The sequence below is a fragment of the Strix uralensis genome, chromosome 21, assembly GCF_047716275.1.
Source record: "Strix uralensis isolate ZFMK-TIS-50842 chromosome 21, bStrUra1, whole genome shotgun sequence".
NCBI classification, from domain to species: domain Eukaryota; kingdom Metazoa; phylum Chordata; class Aves; order Strigiformes; family Strigidae; genus Strix; species Strix uralensis.
The window spans coordinates 4,467,102-4,483,099 of NC_133992.1; the positions used below are offsets into that span (position 1 = coordinate 4,467,102).

General features: G+C 48.9%; 1 protein-coding gene across 2 annotated transcripts in view; it reads right to left on the reverse strand.

Annotated features, from left to right (window-relative positions):
• The window catches only part of ASTN2 (astrotactin 2), a 360,756-nt gene that overhangs the window by 217,882 nt on the left and 126,876 nt on the right, over positions 1–15,998 (reverse strand). For both annotated transcript variants that reach the window (XM_074891653.1, XM_074891654.1), the window contains one exon: positions 8,294–8,440. In XM_074891653.1, coding sequence (XP_074747754.1) covers positions 8,294–8,440 — 147 coding nt within the window. The remainder of the gene's footprint in view (positions 1–8,293; positions 8,441–15,998) is intronic.

The window sequence follows — 15,998 nt, forward strand, 5'->3', positions numbered from 1 at the left end:
GACTATTAGGCTTCAGGGTAAAGCAACCATCAGTAGAGTGTCAACCAAACAAGATAATACAACAACAAAACAGCAGGTTTCTACCCACCACCACCATCTTCTCCCAGGAACCCCTGCTGTAGGACACGTCTTGAGCACTGTTGGCTTTACGAGTCAGTCTACACCGTAGAGCAGCATTGCAATGCCATGGAGAACATCAGTACACAGCCACACAGCCGCCTCACAGCTCCACAAGGTCCACCAGCACTTCAGGGGATTGATTTGTTTGGGTTTTGTATGTGTGTGTTTTCCCCCTCTTCCTTCTCCAACGCTGATCAAAGCCAGATCAGTTAAGGTAGCATCAGAAGTTCATGTCTCTCATGCTGGGGTCTCCTTCAAAGTTCAGTGGAAATGTTTAAGCCTTGACAAAAGAGGCTTGAAGTTTTGACATTTCAAAAATCATTTTCCAGAACACAACAGGATAAAACAGCTCAGATGAGATATCTAACAAGGGGAAAGAACAAAGCGCCCAAAAGGCAGCCAAAAGGGTTTGGCTTTTCCTTTCTCTCTCTCCCTCTCTCTCTTTTTTCCCAAGGGAAAAGATCAAAAAATAATGTTTCTTGAAGAATTTCTATTTCTTCCTCCCTCTGCCCTTTTTGTCTTCTTTGGTCCATTCACTGTTTCTTGGCCAATGAAACTCCTTTTCATCTAAAATTAGTATTTTGTGTTGGAAAGCTATGGGAGGTCATACTACAGGTTGTTATTAATGTATCCATCCCTATACTATCACACAATTATAATCCTGTTACAGATTTTTTTTAAACACTAGAGGAAGGATTATCCCTCTTGCTCCATTCTATAGGTACAAAGAATAATCCTATGTGATTTCTTCAGAGACCATTTTTTTTTCCTTGTTAAACTTGAAAGAACATTTCCCAAAGAGACAACTCCTTCCCTATCAGCCCTTTCAATTCATTAGCTCTTGCTCTTCTGTCCTGGTCCCAGGGAATGAAAACATCTGCTTCTTAAATTTCTTTCAGAAAATGCAGAAGAACCAGGCAGACGTTGGATGCCCAGGACACACATACTGACCTAAGCAAGCAAACCAGGCTTGGTGCAGGATCGCACCCACAGACTAACATGGTGCTCAGGTTTACCACCCCTCTCCTGCTCAGCGCAAAACTAGGTAATTTTGGAATAATCTGAATTCTTCAAAGTCAAACTCTTAATTCTATATTCTAATTCGAATCCAGCGATAGTATCACACCAGCTTAAAATTCAGGCTATCCATGTCATCTTGTTTTTCAAGTGGTTTCTCTCTTAAACAAGATGAAATGCCTAAACATAAAGTTATGATAGCAAGTTTTTAAAACAACAAAAGCCTATGGACACGCCTTTCATTTACTCTTCCATCAGCCAAAGTACATACAGTTTATATCACACACAGTGCTTGACTCAAGGATGTATTTTCAGCACATGAACTACTTGCGCAGCCGTGGGCTGCTCACACCAGCGCTCCCCAACCCGCTGATGATCAAACCCAGAGACCCCCATCCCTTAGAAACACTGTCAATCCTGCCAGAGCTTTGTCACTCTGGCAAAGCAGAAGCAAATTAGTGATACAAATCTGTATGTAATTATAGCTCAGACTAGAAGCATCTTTCCTGTGGGAGGTGCAGGGTTACATTTTAATTGTTAAATTGCACTTTCTTGATAATTCTGACAGACTCTTTCTTTGGGTTTTCTTGATAGTCAGTCTTGATTTTGTCAGGGCTGAACTTCTGACAAGCAAGGCACATATTTAACTTTATACAGCAGGCGATGACTCGGCCAACTTTTCCCAAACTGAAGTGATATGGCATCTTCCCACCCCTGCCTTATGGTCAAGCTCATGCTGCCATGAGATCTCCCATGGCATTATTAGACAATATCATTGCACAGATGTTAGTAACAGCACATCTCTGTCCTCAGGAGGCATCTGGGCCAGCAGTGGCTGAGAATGAAAGTAGACTCCTAAAGAAAAGCTTCTCCTTAATGCTCTGTATCTCCCAACTCCCACACTCCAGCCTGGGGCTCTTTCTCAGTGATGCTCTCTAGATATTGGACAAGGGTTCAGGGAAATCCAGCCTAAATCTAATCACATCACAAAGTATGTGACAGATGAGCTATGATAAGCTTTAAAAAACATGAAGTGCGTGAGAATGGAGATTTTTCAGCCAGCACCAAGACCAAACATCCTCCCAGGATGGAGAAAACACAACCAAGAGGCAGCACGTGCAAAGTTAATACGCCACAGGAACCACCCACCGAGAGATTGTACATCAGCAATGCTACTTGTTGGGAGAACGATAAAGCGAAGTAGCATGTTCCTAGCTATGCAGCCTCCAAAAGTCCTCACTGCATTGCTGCATCACTGCTGCTACAGCCTTCCCATGAATTCTTGTTCAAAACCAAGCATGGCCTAAGCCAGCTTCCCGGGACTGACCCGCCACCACGCTGCAAGTAGGCAGGGTCTCACCCTGCAGATGCAGAAGTCAATGTTTGCATCTCTCCATCTAAGAAGGGCGCAGGTTAGTTGGTCGAAGACACTGTGCCTTACTGCAGTCTTCCCTCACCATCCCTCCCAAATTAGAGGGGCACTGGTGTTGGTAGAAGCTCAGCAGGTGCTGGATGCCACCTCCCCAGTGGTGGGCACATCCTGCCTCTCTCGGGATGCAACAAGTCCCAGCTCTGAACCAGCCCCTGCTGACGCCATCCAAATATCAACACCAATCCCCCCTGCTTTCCTCCGATGAATCCTGCAAAGGAGAAAGGACGAGGCATTTGCTTTGCCTTGAAAACTGAGCTGCCCTGGCAGCCGGGCACGCTTGCGGCAGGCACGTGGCCGGCGGAGCTGGGCTGGCACTGGGAAGAGCCGAGCGCAGGATCACAAGCCTGTCAAAGGCACGATAAAAACATGATGTACTTCAACCTCTGGAATCTTATTAGTTCTTCATGCAAAGAGCGTTCACGCCGTAAAACCGTCTTGGAATCCCTTTGATCCACACTGATACAGTTTATAAATTCATGTTAATACTTAGAGTTCACGTCTGGTAACGCTGCAGCCATTTGCTCACATTTTCTTGCCAGCCAAAGAGGTGTGGGAACAAGAGTGAACTGTAGTGCAGACATGGGGTGACCTGGTGATTAAGAGCTGATGGAATTAAATGCAATCTGCAAAGCTGTCCCCCAAACACAGCCACCTTACCAGAAACACACGGGGTCTGGGTCAGCCAGACCTGGCACTGCGTCTGCAATGGGAAAGCATTGCTTCTGCTGAAGCCCTGACCCAGGTCTCCGTACAGCAAAACAGGCACCTCTGCAGCAGAACGACTCTGGGGGGGAGCAAACAGCACAAGAAAGATCTGATTTCAAGCCAGAAAATTCCCTCCACTGATTTCAGATGGGGCCAGTGGGGCTGGGACCAGCTGGAGAACATGGGAGACCCAATGGCAGCATCTCTCTGAAAGCTCAGATGCTTTTGAGATCAGATCGCTTTCTCCATCCTTCTGGTATAAACCTGGGGTGCTTCACACATAAATCAAAGAGTGTCTCCAGCTCCTCCTTGATGTAAAAAGGAACAGGGAAGGAGCCAGTCCCCCACCTCCCGCTGCTCATTTCTCTGCAGCCACATGAGGAGCACGTGCCGAGCACACGCGCAGGCGAGTGCCTGAAGACACAAGCTAATGCCTGGTCACCTCTGAGGGCTGCAGAAGATGGAGCAGGAGATGTCAAAAGCAAACAATTTAAAGCAACACATTTAATTAAAACCAAAATGAGAAGTTGTTGCGAGTCCAACGATTGCAGTCTGCAGAGCTCCAGCAATCTTCGGGGAAAATTAACACAAGCTGCAAATACAGCAGCATCCAATACCACTGGCATCTTGGAGGAAACAGTAGTGGGGGACAGTAGGAAATAATCTTCAGATGAAACAATTACCAATCAGCTGCATGACAATTACAGAGCGTCATCGTTCAGACGGGCAGACACAGACACACAAAGCTTAAAAGAAAAAAAAAAACAACCACCAAGCCACAAAGAAGCTTCCTCCAACTCTGCCATCTTGTCAGACACTCAAACCCAAAGCACAGTCTCAAGTGGCAATTCCACCTCCCACTGCTCTCCTGGCTTTGCACAGGGTGGGACTGGGTTTGCTTTCCTCCCCCCGTTGCTTGCAGGGCGATGTTCAGCCTGGGGGATTTAGCCATGTTTGCAGAAGGGCTGAAGCCGAAACGCGGGCAGCTCGGAGCAGAGCCCGCTGCGGGGACGGTGCCTGCGCAAGCGGTGCCTCTGCTCGCCAACCCCCACAAACCACCAGCCCGTAGGTCAGCGGGGTTTCAGACAGAGAGATTACCACATCTCCTCTGGCACGCAGCACAGAAGAGGAGGGAAGGAGGTTGTGAATGCCCTGAGATGTCTTTGAAGTGACAGAAACCTGCTTTATGCCCTTTACTTTATTTCCACTTATAAAAAGAAGCCCTACAAGCCCCAAGCTAAATGTAGCTCTTGCTTCCTTCTGTACGCACCGAAGGATCTCACCTACCTCTCCCACTAAAGTATCCACATACAAACATCCACCCACACCATATATAACCTCTTTGCAGGCTGTAAAAATGGGAAGCTTTAATTGATACTATATTTCAAACTGTTGTGCAGCAAGGACGTACTCCAGGCTGAGTCCTCTAGGGTATCTTTCTCCAGCCCTGCCTTCCCTGCAAGCTGCTCCCATTGCTGTATCTCTACTTTTTGAATGATTACTTACAAGAAAGAAAAAAAAAACAACCCCAAACAACTACTGAATGTGTAGAGCTGAGTGGCTCACATATTCATAAGGGGTTTTATTGCTCAGATGGAGGGGTTCTCTTTCCTTTCTTCCCCCTTTGACACTGCTAAAGGATCCATTAAATAATGCTTTGCATTTCCATATCCTCATAAAAGCCACTACAGGTCTTCCTATAAATCTGAGCCATCTCCAAATCAGAATGATGCCTTCTACTCAGCACGGGCAGAGGCTTCCCCAAAACATAATGTTCTGGAGCAACAGAAGGGAGGAGAGGATGCTCCCACCATCGCACCCTAAGGGAAGATTTAGAGGCACCGACCAGTTTCGCAGAGGCAGGAGCCCCCAGCCTTCCCCTGCCAGCCACGGCAGCTTCTGCCAGGCTTTCCAGGATTTGGCCACCCTGTGAAACGAAGGCAGAGCAGCTGTACAAACCAGGCAATAATTGCTCAGAGCAGAGAGGAGCAGGGCGGGGGGGGAACCCCATCAAATGAACAAAAGGAGGAAAATAAACCAAGAGAGAGAAATAAGAGCAATAGAGACAGGCTGGTTATTAACGCTGCTGCTTGGAAAACATTCTCCAGCCTTTGCTGCCAGTTGGCTTCTGGTCCCAGTCCTTCCCCTCCTGCGACTCCAGCGGGCTCAGGAGCTCCCTTCCCTAACGCCACTGCTTGTTGCAGAGGGGAGAGCTGCTTTTCTCCGAGGCTGGAGATATTTGGTGGGGCTTTTTCCCCCCCGCTTGGCTTTGGCTCCTGGCATGCTGGAGCTGGCTGGCGTCTATTTAAAGTTCCCTTCAAAGACGAGTTTTCATCTGCTAGGAGAGGGATTTCTTTCAGCCTCTGTCTTTGTTTGGCTTTTCCTGCAGAGGTGTTAGTAGCTGCTCTGCTTTAAGATTTTCCTTGGCTACTGGCATCTATTGAAATACGGCATTTCAAAAAGGAATGAGAGGGCATCCTTCTCTTGCACAGGAACATCTCCCGTGAATGCACCATCCCTGCCTTCTCACAGAGCCTGCCTTATCATCATGCAAAATACAAAAGAGAACAGCGTCAGGAAACAGACTATTTAAGTGCATGCCAGCTTTTACAAGACGTTGTGCACACCATGAGGTGCCACGTGAGAGGCTGGTTCAAGACTGATCAAAGCTCCCAGCCTCGGCCAGGCCAAAGACATCAGCTCCGCCGTCCCTTCGCTCACATGGGGATGCCCCTTCTGCACCCAGGCAAAAAGCAGGTTTAAACCCATCAAGGAGATCACCAGGGAGGAGCAATTCCCCTATTTTCCATCAGCGTAAGACTCTGGGTGCCAAGCCTCTGCAAACAGCCACACACGTTTTTCCTGGGTATCATTAAAATTTCCCAACCCGGCTCTGTTCTGTGATGCCTTTAAATGTTTTATAATATTTTGCTGCCAGTTGGGTGCTGCCTTGGGATTTGTTGTTATTCAAAAAGAAGGGACAACTTTAAGAGCTTTTCTCTTCCCAGGCAAGGGACTCTGCCATCACATAAAATGATGAGATTTCAGTAAAAGTGATAGCCACTGCAAAATGTCTTGGCTGCTTCTATGTGAAGAATTTGACTGTTTCTCATAAAAAATATTAAAAAAGTTTTCACAGTTTGTAATTATATTTTACAGTTTCATTACAAAGCTCATTTTAATTCTTCTCCAAACCGTTTTTACCAGTCCTCTTGCCACTTTCTCTTCAGAAAAGTCATTAAGTCGGGACTGGAGATCATCCCATTTCCCCCAGTTTCAAAGATATTAATCTGTTTTATTGGTATTTCATTGTCATTTCCATTCGAGTGTTCTCTGTATTTGCATAATTCGCATTGCCACCCCTTTCCCAGTGACAAGCACAGGCTCAGCTTTTCACTTTCATTCTAGAGTCAAATTGCATTTTGGTTTATTTTCTTGTTCGAGGATATGCTGTCTTCCCTGGGCCAGAACCAGAGGCTGGGAGCAGGATGCCGAGGTCCTGTGCCCGTCACTGCCTTCCTGGCCGACCTTCAGCAGTACCAAAACCAGCTGTGAACTCCCAGTCTGAGTGATGAACTGGCCAGTGCCCATCTCAAAGGGACACGAGTTAACACTGGAACAGCCTCATTACTCGAGTGCAAAAAGAGTTTCTGTTCTCCAACAACTTGGAATAATGATCTGTGAAGACTTCAGAACATTTATGTGCAGCCTGGACAATCCTTAAAACTTTTAGAAACAGGTCAAAGTGTAGACAAGTCCCTTATTTCAAGTTATGACTTTTTCATGTCTCCACTCCACTGACATTCAGGTTCCTCCAATCTGAGACCACAGAGCAGTTGCTCTCCTCCTCTTTCCTTTAAGGACCAAGCTTTGACCGCTGGGATAGCCCACATACCCCAAGACTGAGTTGTTATTTCCAGAGTCAGCGGCTAAGGAGCATCCTTGGGGATCAGAGCAGAGGCTGCTTGCACACCAGCTCACTGCACACAACATCAACTCACTGCACACAACACCCATCCCATAAGCGTTGTTAGGTGCAGACACAGAAGTGGGGTTAAGGAGGAAGCGAGGGTCAGTGGTGGGGCTGGGGAGAGCACGTGCTCTGTCAGTGCTGCAGTGCAGGTAACGCCCTACGAATGCATATCATGGCCAAGAAGAAATCACTCTTCGCAGGGCTAAATCCCACTTCAAACATGCTGGTGAGTCCCTCCCCACCACGGGGTGATGGTTTAAGCCCCTCTCCATCACCCCCTGCTGCTGCCGTGCCACTGCACCTCTTTAACAATCTACCTCTCCCCAAAATATTAATCCCCCCAAGAGCTGTCCTCCATCCCAGCCCCCAAAGTGGGGGGCTGCACAGGAGCTGGCCACACCAGGACACCCTGGCAGCTGGTGATGTACTGGCTCCATGCAGCACATTTCTGGCAGATAAAAAGTGCCCCCTCTGCACGCCCCAAGCAGTGAGACGAGGAATTGGAACCGACTGAATAATGGGTCCCGTCTGCTGGAAGAAAATGAAATTTGCCCTCATGTTACTGAAAACTTGCACTCGACGCTCACTGCACATTATAAAGAAAAGGTCAGTGAAACACAACAAACGCAAGGAGCCCAGTTGGAGAAAGCAATAAATAGTGACAGCAGCCCTCGTCTAATTTTTCAAAGCATCTCTGCCTTTGCTCAAACTCTAGCAATTTCATTCTGCACTGATTCAAGAGGCTGGGATGAGCAGCTTTGCTGCTGCAGGACAGGAGGACGTCTATCTGTGAAGGTTCTCTGGGCTCGTCAATGAGTTTAGAGGAAAACAGGAATATCCATCACATACAATTAGTAATAATAATAATAATATTGATAAAAGATGAGATTGAGATTTTGGCCTCGAGCTTGCAGATATGCTTTGCTCCTCTGGGAAGGAGGATCCCTGCAGCCAAACACAGCCAGGGCAATTCCCAAAGAGAGGGACCCCCACGTCCCAAACAGACCCGGTGAGGTAGGGGGGTCCAAGTCCCCGGAGGGTCTTACCATCCGCGATGAAGTGCTCGGGTACATGAAGTGTCACCTTGACGGTCAGCGGGCAGGAGAGCTGGGAGCCGCACACCACGGCCAGGACGCAAGAGCTGACTGCGATCAGGGTCAGTGCTGTCTTGTTGACGGGGCTCTTCATTGAACCTGGAAGGTAGAGAGAGGGATGGGTGGCCAAAAGGCAAACTGTGCCAAGGGCTTACTCGGCCTCCCCCCTTCCCCATGCATATGCAGGAAAGCCCCAACCCCGGGGAAGGGCAGGCATTGAGAACAAAGACATCAGCTCAGCAGCACTGGAAGAGCTCCTGAGGTCAGCAAACCCCATCATTCCCACCACACCTTGTTTGGCTGGGTTTTTAACATTCATGTTGTTTCACTCACAGAGTTACATTAGTCTTGGGGGCTATGTTTTCCTAGAAGAGGGAGAAAACCTGCTCAGGGCCCTGTGCAGACCCGCTCCCTGGAAACCCCTCCTCCCTGGAGCCGTTCACCACCCCTGTCAGGCTCCCTTGGTGAAGCCACCCTCATTTCTCATCAGCCTTAGTTTACTTGACAAATCTTGTCACAAAAAATAATCAAGCCAAATTTGAGGACTGCCTGGACCATGGCATCTTTTGCTTTCCCTTAATGTCAGAAGAAATCTACACCTGTAGATGTTACATAGCACTGATGAGTGTTAATTATTTACACAAATATATATAAATATTCAGTCATCACAGGGGGACTACGCTGAACAACAAAGCAACGTACAGAGCCAGCTGCTTTTGACAGGAGGAGATATTACAAAACAGGCTTTATTTTGTCAGGCGCAGAAGCTCAAGGCACCTCCCACAAAGTAGCACAGTATTTTCTGACACACAAAAGTCAGGCACCAAAGCAGGCACCCAGCCCGCCCGATCCCCAACTGGCACCTGCATGGCATGTGGGTCACTGTCATGCTGCCATCCCTTGTCTCAAAGGCCACATGTCTGTCACCAGTGCTAAGGGATGCCTGCACCGAGGAATAAACCCATGATGTTGGAAGGATCCCATCACCCCACGGGTCCACTCAGACCTGCACACTCGGCCAGGCCTGCTTGGTGGCTTCTATTTTATTTGAATTTTTTTTGAAGCATTAGGTAAAAGCCAACAAGCCAATGAGGAGCTTGAGCATCTGCAGAGGTCAGCAACAGGTACAAACCCACCAGGAAACCTTCATGGAGCAGTGTGGTGTTGAGATGACTGAATCACCGTCAACTACAGTTGGGTGGAACAGGGCAATCCCCAAACTCTGCAGGGAGGGGGTGAAGCTGGGAAATACAGAGTCATCAGGAAAGACCTGGCTGTCCCAGGAGATTTGGATTCTCTTGTTGGATACAGGCTAGGAGTGCCCATGTGCCCAGATGAGACACCCTCCACTGATGGAGATGACCAGGAGAAACTGTCCCCAGGCCACCGCTACGTCATCACCAGTGGAATAGGCTGTCCAGGGAGGTGGTGGAGTCACCATCCCTGGATGTGTTTAAGGGTCGTTTAGATGAGATGTTGGGGGATATGGTGTAGGGGAGAACTTTGTAGAGTAGGGCTGATGGTTGGACTCGATGATCCCAAGGGTCTTTTCCAACCTGAATGATTCTGTGATTCTGTGATCACCAGGTCTCGCTGCCCAAGAAGGGAGCAGCCCTGGAGTCTGCATCCTTCGGGCACCACTGGTCCCTCCCTGCCCAGCCCCTCTGGTGAAGGGGGCTGCTCCACTGCTGCTCCGACTGCACCGCAGCCCCCATGGCCACCTAAGCGGGCATTTCACATGAGTGTGCTGCTTTGCTCAAAGCTAATGCCAGACACCTCGCAGAGCATCCGGTTCGCTTCACCAGTGCTTGGGACACTGATTAAGAACCACCTGGGGAGTATGGCAATGCCAAGGAGAGGGCACAGACCAGCAATTAACCCCAGCTGCTGCACAGTCTATTACAATGCAGCTGAGATGATGGAGCTCCCGGCAGACCTGACCATGTCCCCGCTCAGGATTCAGGCGAGAACATGTATTTATTTTTGGAAGGCAATCCAGACTCTCCCCCCTTGCTCCCTGGCCCTGACCATCTCATAAGCAAAGCAAGATTTAAAAAGCATCGCTTTGAAAATTGAACGGGAAATACATCCAGCAAGTTAGCACTTGCACACCCTGTAATTTGACCAAAGCTGCTGTTAGAGATGCTGGCACCAGGGCTGGGATCTCATGCTCAGCACGACCTGCGTTTTCCAGGCAGGGCAGAGAGTCCCACCAAAGCATCCCCTGCACACTGGATGCTCCAACCAACATTTTCAGGAAGGGGAACTGGCTGATCTGCTGGAAAATATCCCCATCACTGCAACCAACACGAGTATGCAGATTGATTATTTATGAAGCGTGTTTTACTTTCCTTATGCATGCATCATCTAAACAGCCTTCCCACCCCCATTTCACAGCTTTATTGCCGATCTCCTGCGCCCTTCACCTTGCGATCCCCTTTTTTTCTTCCCAGTCTTTATTCATATCATCAGCATAAGTTAGCACCTCCTTGGGAGGCAAACTCATCCTCTCACTGGGCATACTGTGCCTGCCACAAACCCTGCGCTTGCTTAAAGTTACTTTGCAAATGCAAACAGAAAAAGAGGGGGAAAAAAAGAAAAAGAAAAAAGAAAAAACAAGGAAAAAAGCCTCCATCAGGATAATTGGACACAGTCAAGTATGCAATAGACCAGAGAACACTGGATTTTACCATTATAAATCACCTTTCAATCCAGGGTCTTAAAGTGCTTTACAAACATTAAATCACAAATCCCTTACGAGTTAGACAAGTATTATCCCCTTTTCACAAAGAGCCTGAATCACAGGTACAATGGCAGCTTTCACCATACTGCAGCTGGAGTGGAGCTGGAGGAATTAGGATCTGAGAGCTCCCATCCCCATCAGTCCACGTGGCTGCTTCTTCCTCTGTGACTAAGAAGAGAGGGGCACAGGAGCTTGAAACAGCAAAAAGGCCCATTACAGCTCAATGAGTTTGAGCTTGGCTGTCCAAGGAAAAGGAAAATGTGCTACAAAAGTCTCCTATAACTACCTTCCCTGCTCCCCTGCCTCCCGCTCCCCACTCGTTTCCATCACAGCACTACTTACTGACCTCTAGAACTGCCTGACATTGGCTTTGACCAACTGAACCAAAACCACGGGTCTTCTGCTTGAGCAGAAATTGGATTTCCAGCTCAGCTCTTTATTGCTCACGACCAGTTTACTACCAGGTTTGAAGGGAGGCTGCTGGAAAAGCAGATTCTTCCCTCGTTCTTTAAAGAGAGGGACGTGGCTCCCGTTTTCCATCTCTCTGCCTGCTCTTCCCACCACTGATGCTCCAGCAGAAGCACTCCTGTGCTGCGTTTAAACACCCATCTGGAGATAAACAGCTTCATACCAGGCCTCTAAAACCACAAGCAAATGTATTCTTAGCAAGACACTGCTAACCAAACCAACCTCAGCAGGTTCACCAGGGCTTCATGCTCCTGTTCAAGAGGTGAGAAAATGATCCATTCCTTCCTTGGTGTGGGAAGGGGATCCAAACCCAGCTCGGTAACCAGGCAGCACTACATAAACAGCAACGGTGCAGACAAGAGCTCTACCTGGCTGAAGCCTGCTCTTTCCCTCCTCGCCTTGTCTTCTCCAGGCTTTCAGGGAGGTGTCTGAAGTGCAGATTTGCAAACCCAGGCCCACCAAATGAGCTGGTATCAACCTCCTTTACCAAGAGAAGGAAGTTTGGGGGTGGGGAACGCAAGACCTACGTGGACAGCTGATGGGACTCGGGAGCCCCGAGAGCCTCAGCACCCAACACAAGTCTTCATTTGGGTCTTATGGGGTCCAAAAAGCCCAAGAGGAAGGTGGTGACCAAGCACAGCTGAGACCAAACTCACTCCCCAGATTCTTCTGCACTAATAAATCCTTCATATATTGAGATGACCTCTCCATAGTTTTAATTAAACATGTTTCTGTTGCATTTTGGATGGTTGCAACAGAGTGAGCACAGGTGTCCGAGCACTCAGTGAGGCTGTTTTGGGGAGAAAGCAATGGCCCATGTGGGGTCCCAGGGGAGGCAGACCCGGGAAGCCTGTGCCCAAGGAGTGGGCAAAGCAGCAAGCATGACACACAATGAGGACGAAGAATAAGAAGAAATTACTTCTTTTTGAATGGGGAAAAGCATGAGAGCAGAGGACAGAAAAGTAGAAAAGAAAGGCAAACTGCTCTGTTTTAGGGCCGAATCATACCCGAGATGCTTCCTGCTAGTGATGCAATTAACAGCAGCATTAGCCAGGACTATGGTCAGAGGAGCTCCTGTCACCACCACCTTTCCTACCCAGGATTTTTCTTCTCTCCTTAAACACCAGTGCCAATCAGCCCGGCTGCGGCCTCCCAGAGAAAATGCGGGTCCCTCTGCAGACAGCTCAGAAACAGCTTGCAAAGCACCACGTTCCCCTGAAGATTTTGCACCTGCTGCAAGATGAAGATAAATTCAAAGCCACTGGTGTAAACACTCTGCAAACAGCCCCTCCAAATGCACCGTGTCTCCTTTGAAATATCATTTCCTTGTGCAGTTAATTACTCGCTGCTTTGTACACTTTCCCTTGCCCACCTAAAGGACAAGGGGGGAAAAAAACCAACAAAACTCCAAGCTCATTTCTTTTTAATATTGGCAGTGCTGCCTAAATTTAGGAAGGAAAAAAAAAAAAAAAAAGGTATGTTCAGAACACATATGGATTTACAAGCAACACAAATATCCCGTGCTCTTGGTAATACGATGTTTCTAAATCAGGCTCATAAATACATGCTTGGGAGATTAGTCTATAAAAAAAAATAAACTTTAATTACCCCATCTTTATCAGCACACAGCCCATGGTGTTAGCCATATGTGGGTGTTAAACGCCAAGTGCTTTGCAATCTTCCCCGCCCCCCCGGAGATAATAGCATAATACAGAACGTTTCGTGGCTACTCGGATATTAAAATGTATTTCTACCACCCGAGGAAGACAGGGCTGGAGAAACCGAGCGGTAGAACAGCGAGTGCCTGAACTGCTTAGCAACGCGTGGCGCAGCCGCCAGCGCCCGGCCATCGTGCCGTGCCGCGTGCCGGAGCGCCCGGCGCAGGGCGAGCAGCACCCACAGCACCCCCGGGGAGCAGCCAGCCCGCCGCAGCCCGTCTCGCATCCCCGCGCTGCTCCCAGCACACGCCGCTCTCGCTGGCGTGTCAGAGGAGTTGGCCGCTCCTAATGATCCTTCTTTATGTTCCAGCAGAGGCTCATTAATATGGTACAACAGCGTTTCCAGGACACCCTCACACACAGAAACATCTCAAGGTGTTTTACAAGTGAGAGATCATGTCGAATCAAATCAAACGCCAATTAAGATGAGCCACGGTGTTGGCAGGCGGCTCTTGCCACGGAGCACCCCTGCACTGGGGAGCAGTGTTGCCCATCTCTCCGCCCTGCCCCACACCAGGGCCCCCCAACCCTTCCACATCAGGATGGTCCCTCTTTCTCCAGCACACCAGACACATGATGGGATGGGACGGGACAGAACGGGACGGACGGGACGGGATGGGACGGGATGGGATGGGATGTGACATCCTCCTTGCAGCCAGACACAGCTCTCCTGCACCATAGTCCCCACTAAGCCTTCAAGGACCACTCTGCCCCAGAGCCACTTCCTTTGGAAGGGGGTGGATGCTGGTGCAATGACCCCCCCCAGCAGCATCTGAGCAGTGGGGTGAGAGCACGAGCACGCATTTCATTGCATATTCTCTCTACAAGGCCTGGGCTCAGCCTCTCCTCAAGTAGGCACCTTCTTCATCGCTGTCTTGGACAAATCCCAAGTGAAGGTGCTCGCAGCTACAGTCTGGATCTGGGTGAGGGCTTGGGCATGGGGCTGTCTCCAGCCTCATCCCCAGATTCACCAAGATGGGGATTATCCCCAAAGCAGCGGCTTTGCTCCCCCCACGCTGGGGGAGACCCCCGGGGAGAATCTTCTCACCTCTAAGAAAGCAGAAGGGGTGCACACAAGAAGGGTCGGGTGGGAAGCAAGAAGGAAAGAGAGCTGCGTTGTGCAGCAGAAGGGTGAGATCAGACACTTCTAGATTTATAGAGGATTTGATCTTGCTAACAGTACGCTGAATCAGATTAATACTATTAACATTTATGAATTACGCACTAGCAATTAGCCAAGGCATTCTCCATTACAGCACAGGGGGCTGCAGAAAAGGCAGGGTCAGGGAGGGAAAGATGCTGAGGGGCGGCACGGCCACCATGGGGAGGTTGGGGTTGGGCTGCCAGACCCTGTGGTGAGATCAAGGGTTTGGTGCCTGAGCTCTGGTGTGCCCTGCAGCCAGCACCGCTTGCCTCAGCGAGCTCTCGCACTCCTCCAGCAGCCTGAGCCTCAGCTCTTTACGTGCTCCTGGAGTTTTAATGTCTCATACTGAATAAATGTATTTACTTCCTATTTATACAGTTGCTGGTGGTGCTCCCCCTCTGCTCTAAAACACTGTTCCTGCAGCTCGCAGGGAGACGCCGCCAGCAAATTTCAAACAGGAGGAGGAGGATGAGGAAGGGGAGAAGAGGATAGAAAAGAAAAGCCCTGAAGCTGGGCAAGTTAAGGGGCAGCGGAGGGCAGGCGGGAAATGGAGATGACTGAGGTGGCACAGTTTGAGATGCTGGTCTTTGCTGACCCACCAGCTCCATCACCACCAGGGTCACCACCAGGCAAGTTCTCCTGCCCACATGTCTTAGACCTACCCCTGTACAGCAAAGGGGTATGAATTTGTGCAAACCCAATTTGCTCTCCTGGCACTGTTACATTTTTTGCATTTCTCTGGGTATGGGCAATTAAAATCAATGAAGTTAGTTTTGCTTTCATGTTCTCGGTGCTGAATCGGTTAAGATAAAATCACATTAAAGAAACAGTTACATATTTAAAAGCAGAGATTGCCTGCACTGGAATCTTCTTTCACGCAAATCAATGGAAACACTTCTCCTGGAACTAAGGCCTGATCTTTTTTTGTTTTAAACTCCAAATGAGTCCCAATTTTAGAATATACAAACACAAAGGCAAATGTGAGTGGAAGGCTTCATTTTAAGGAGGAGGGAAAGCAATTTTCAATACAGTGTAATGAAAACATTATTCCTACAGGAAAAAAAGAGGAAAAAAAAGTAATCATTATCTATGAAATAGCTTATGTTGAGTCACAGCCCAGGGAGGATTGTGCTCAGTGAGCAAAGGGCTGGTCAGACAGCAGAACTGATTTCAGAGACTGGGAGAGAGCAGTGGTGGAGGCCAGGCTGCCAGGGAGGGCTCAGCACCTGGCAGGAGATGCCCCAGCACCCAGCAAGCTGCCCATCGCTGCTGGACCTCCACCACGCTTCCCGCAATCTGGGAAGTGGGCTGGGACCTCCAAAGCCAGACGTGCAAGTAAAAAAACCAAAACAAACCCTCTTTCTCCTCCCTCCAGTATTTTTGGAATAGATACAAAATGACACACCAGGGTGAGAATAAAAATCTCTGCCCTGCAACAGCTCCTCAGGGTCAGGGCATTCTCTTTCCATGTCTCAGTTTCCCCCACAGCCAAGCACCGTGCAAGGATGATCTTCACCAGCACAGCACGACATCCACCACCCTCTGCTTCCTCCCACTCCTCCCTCTGCTCCAGCCAGGAGACAA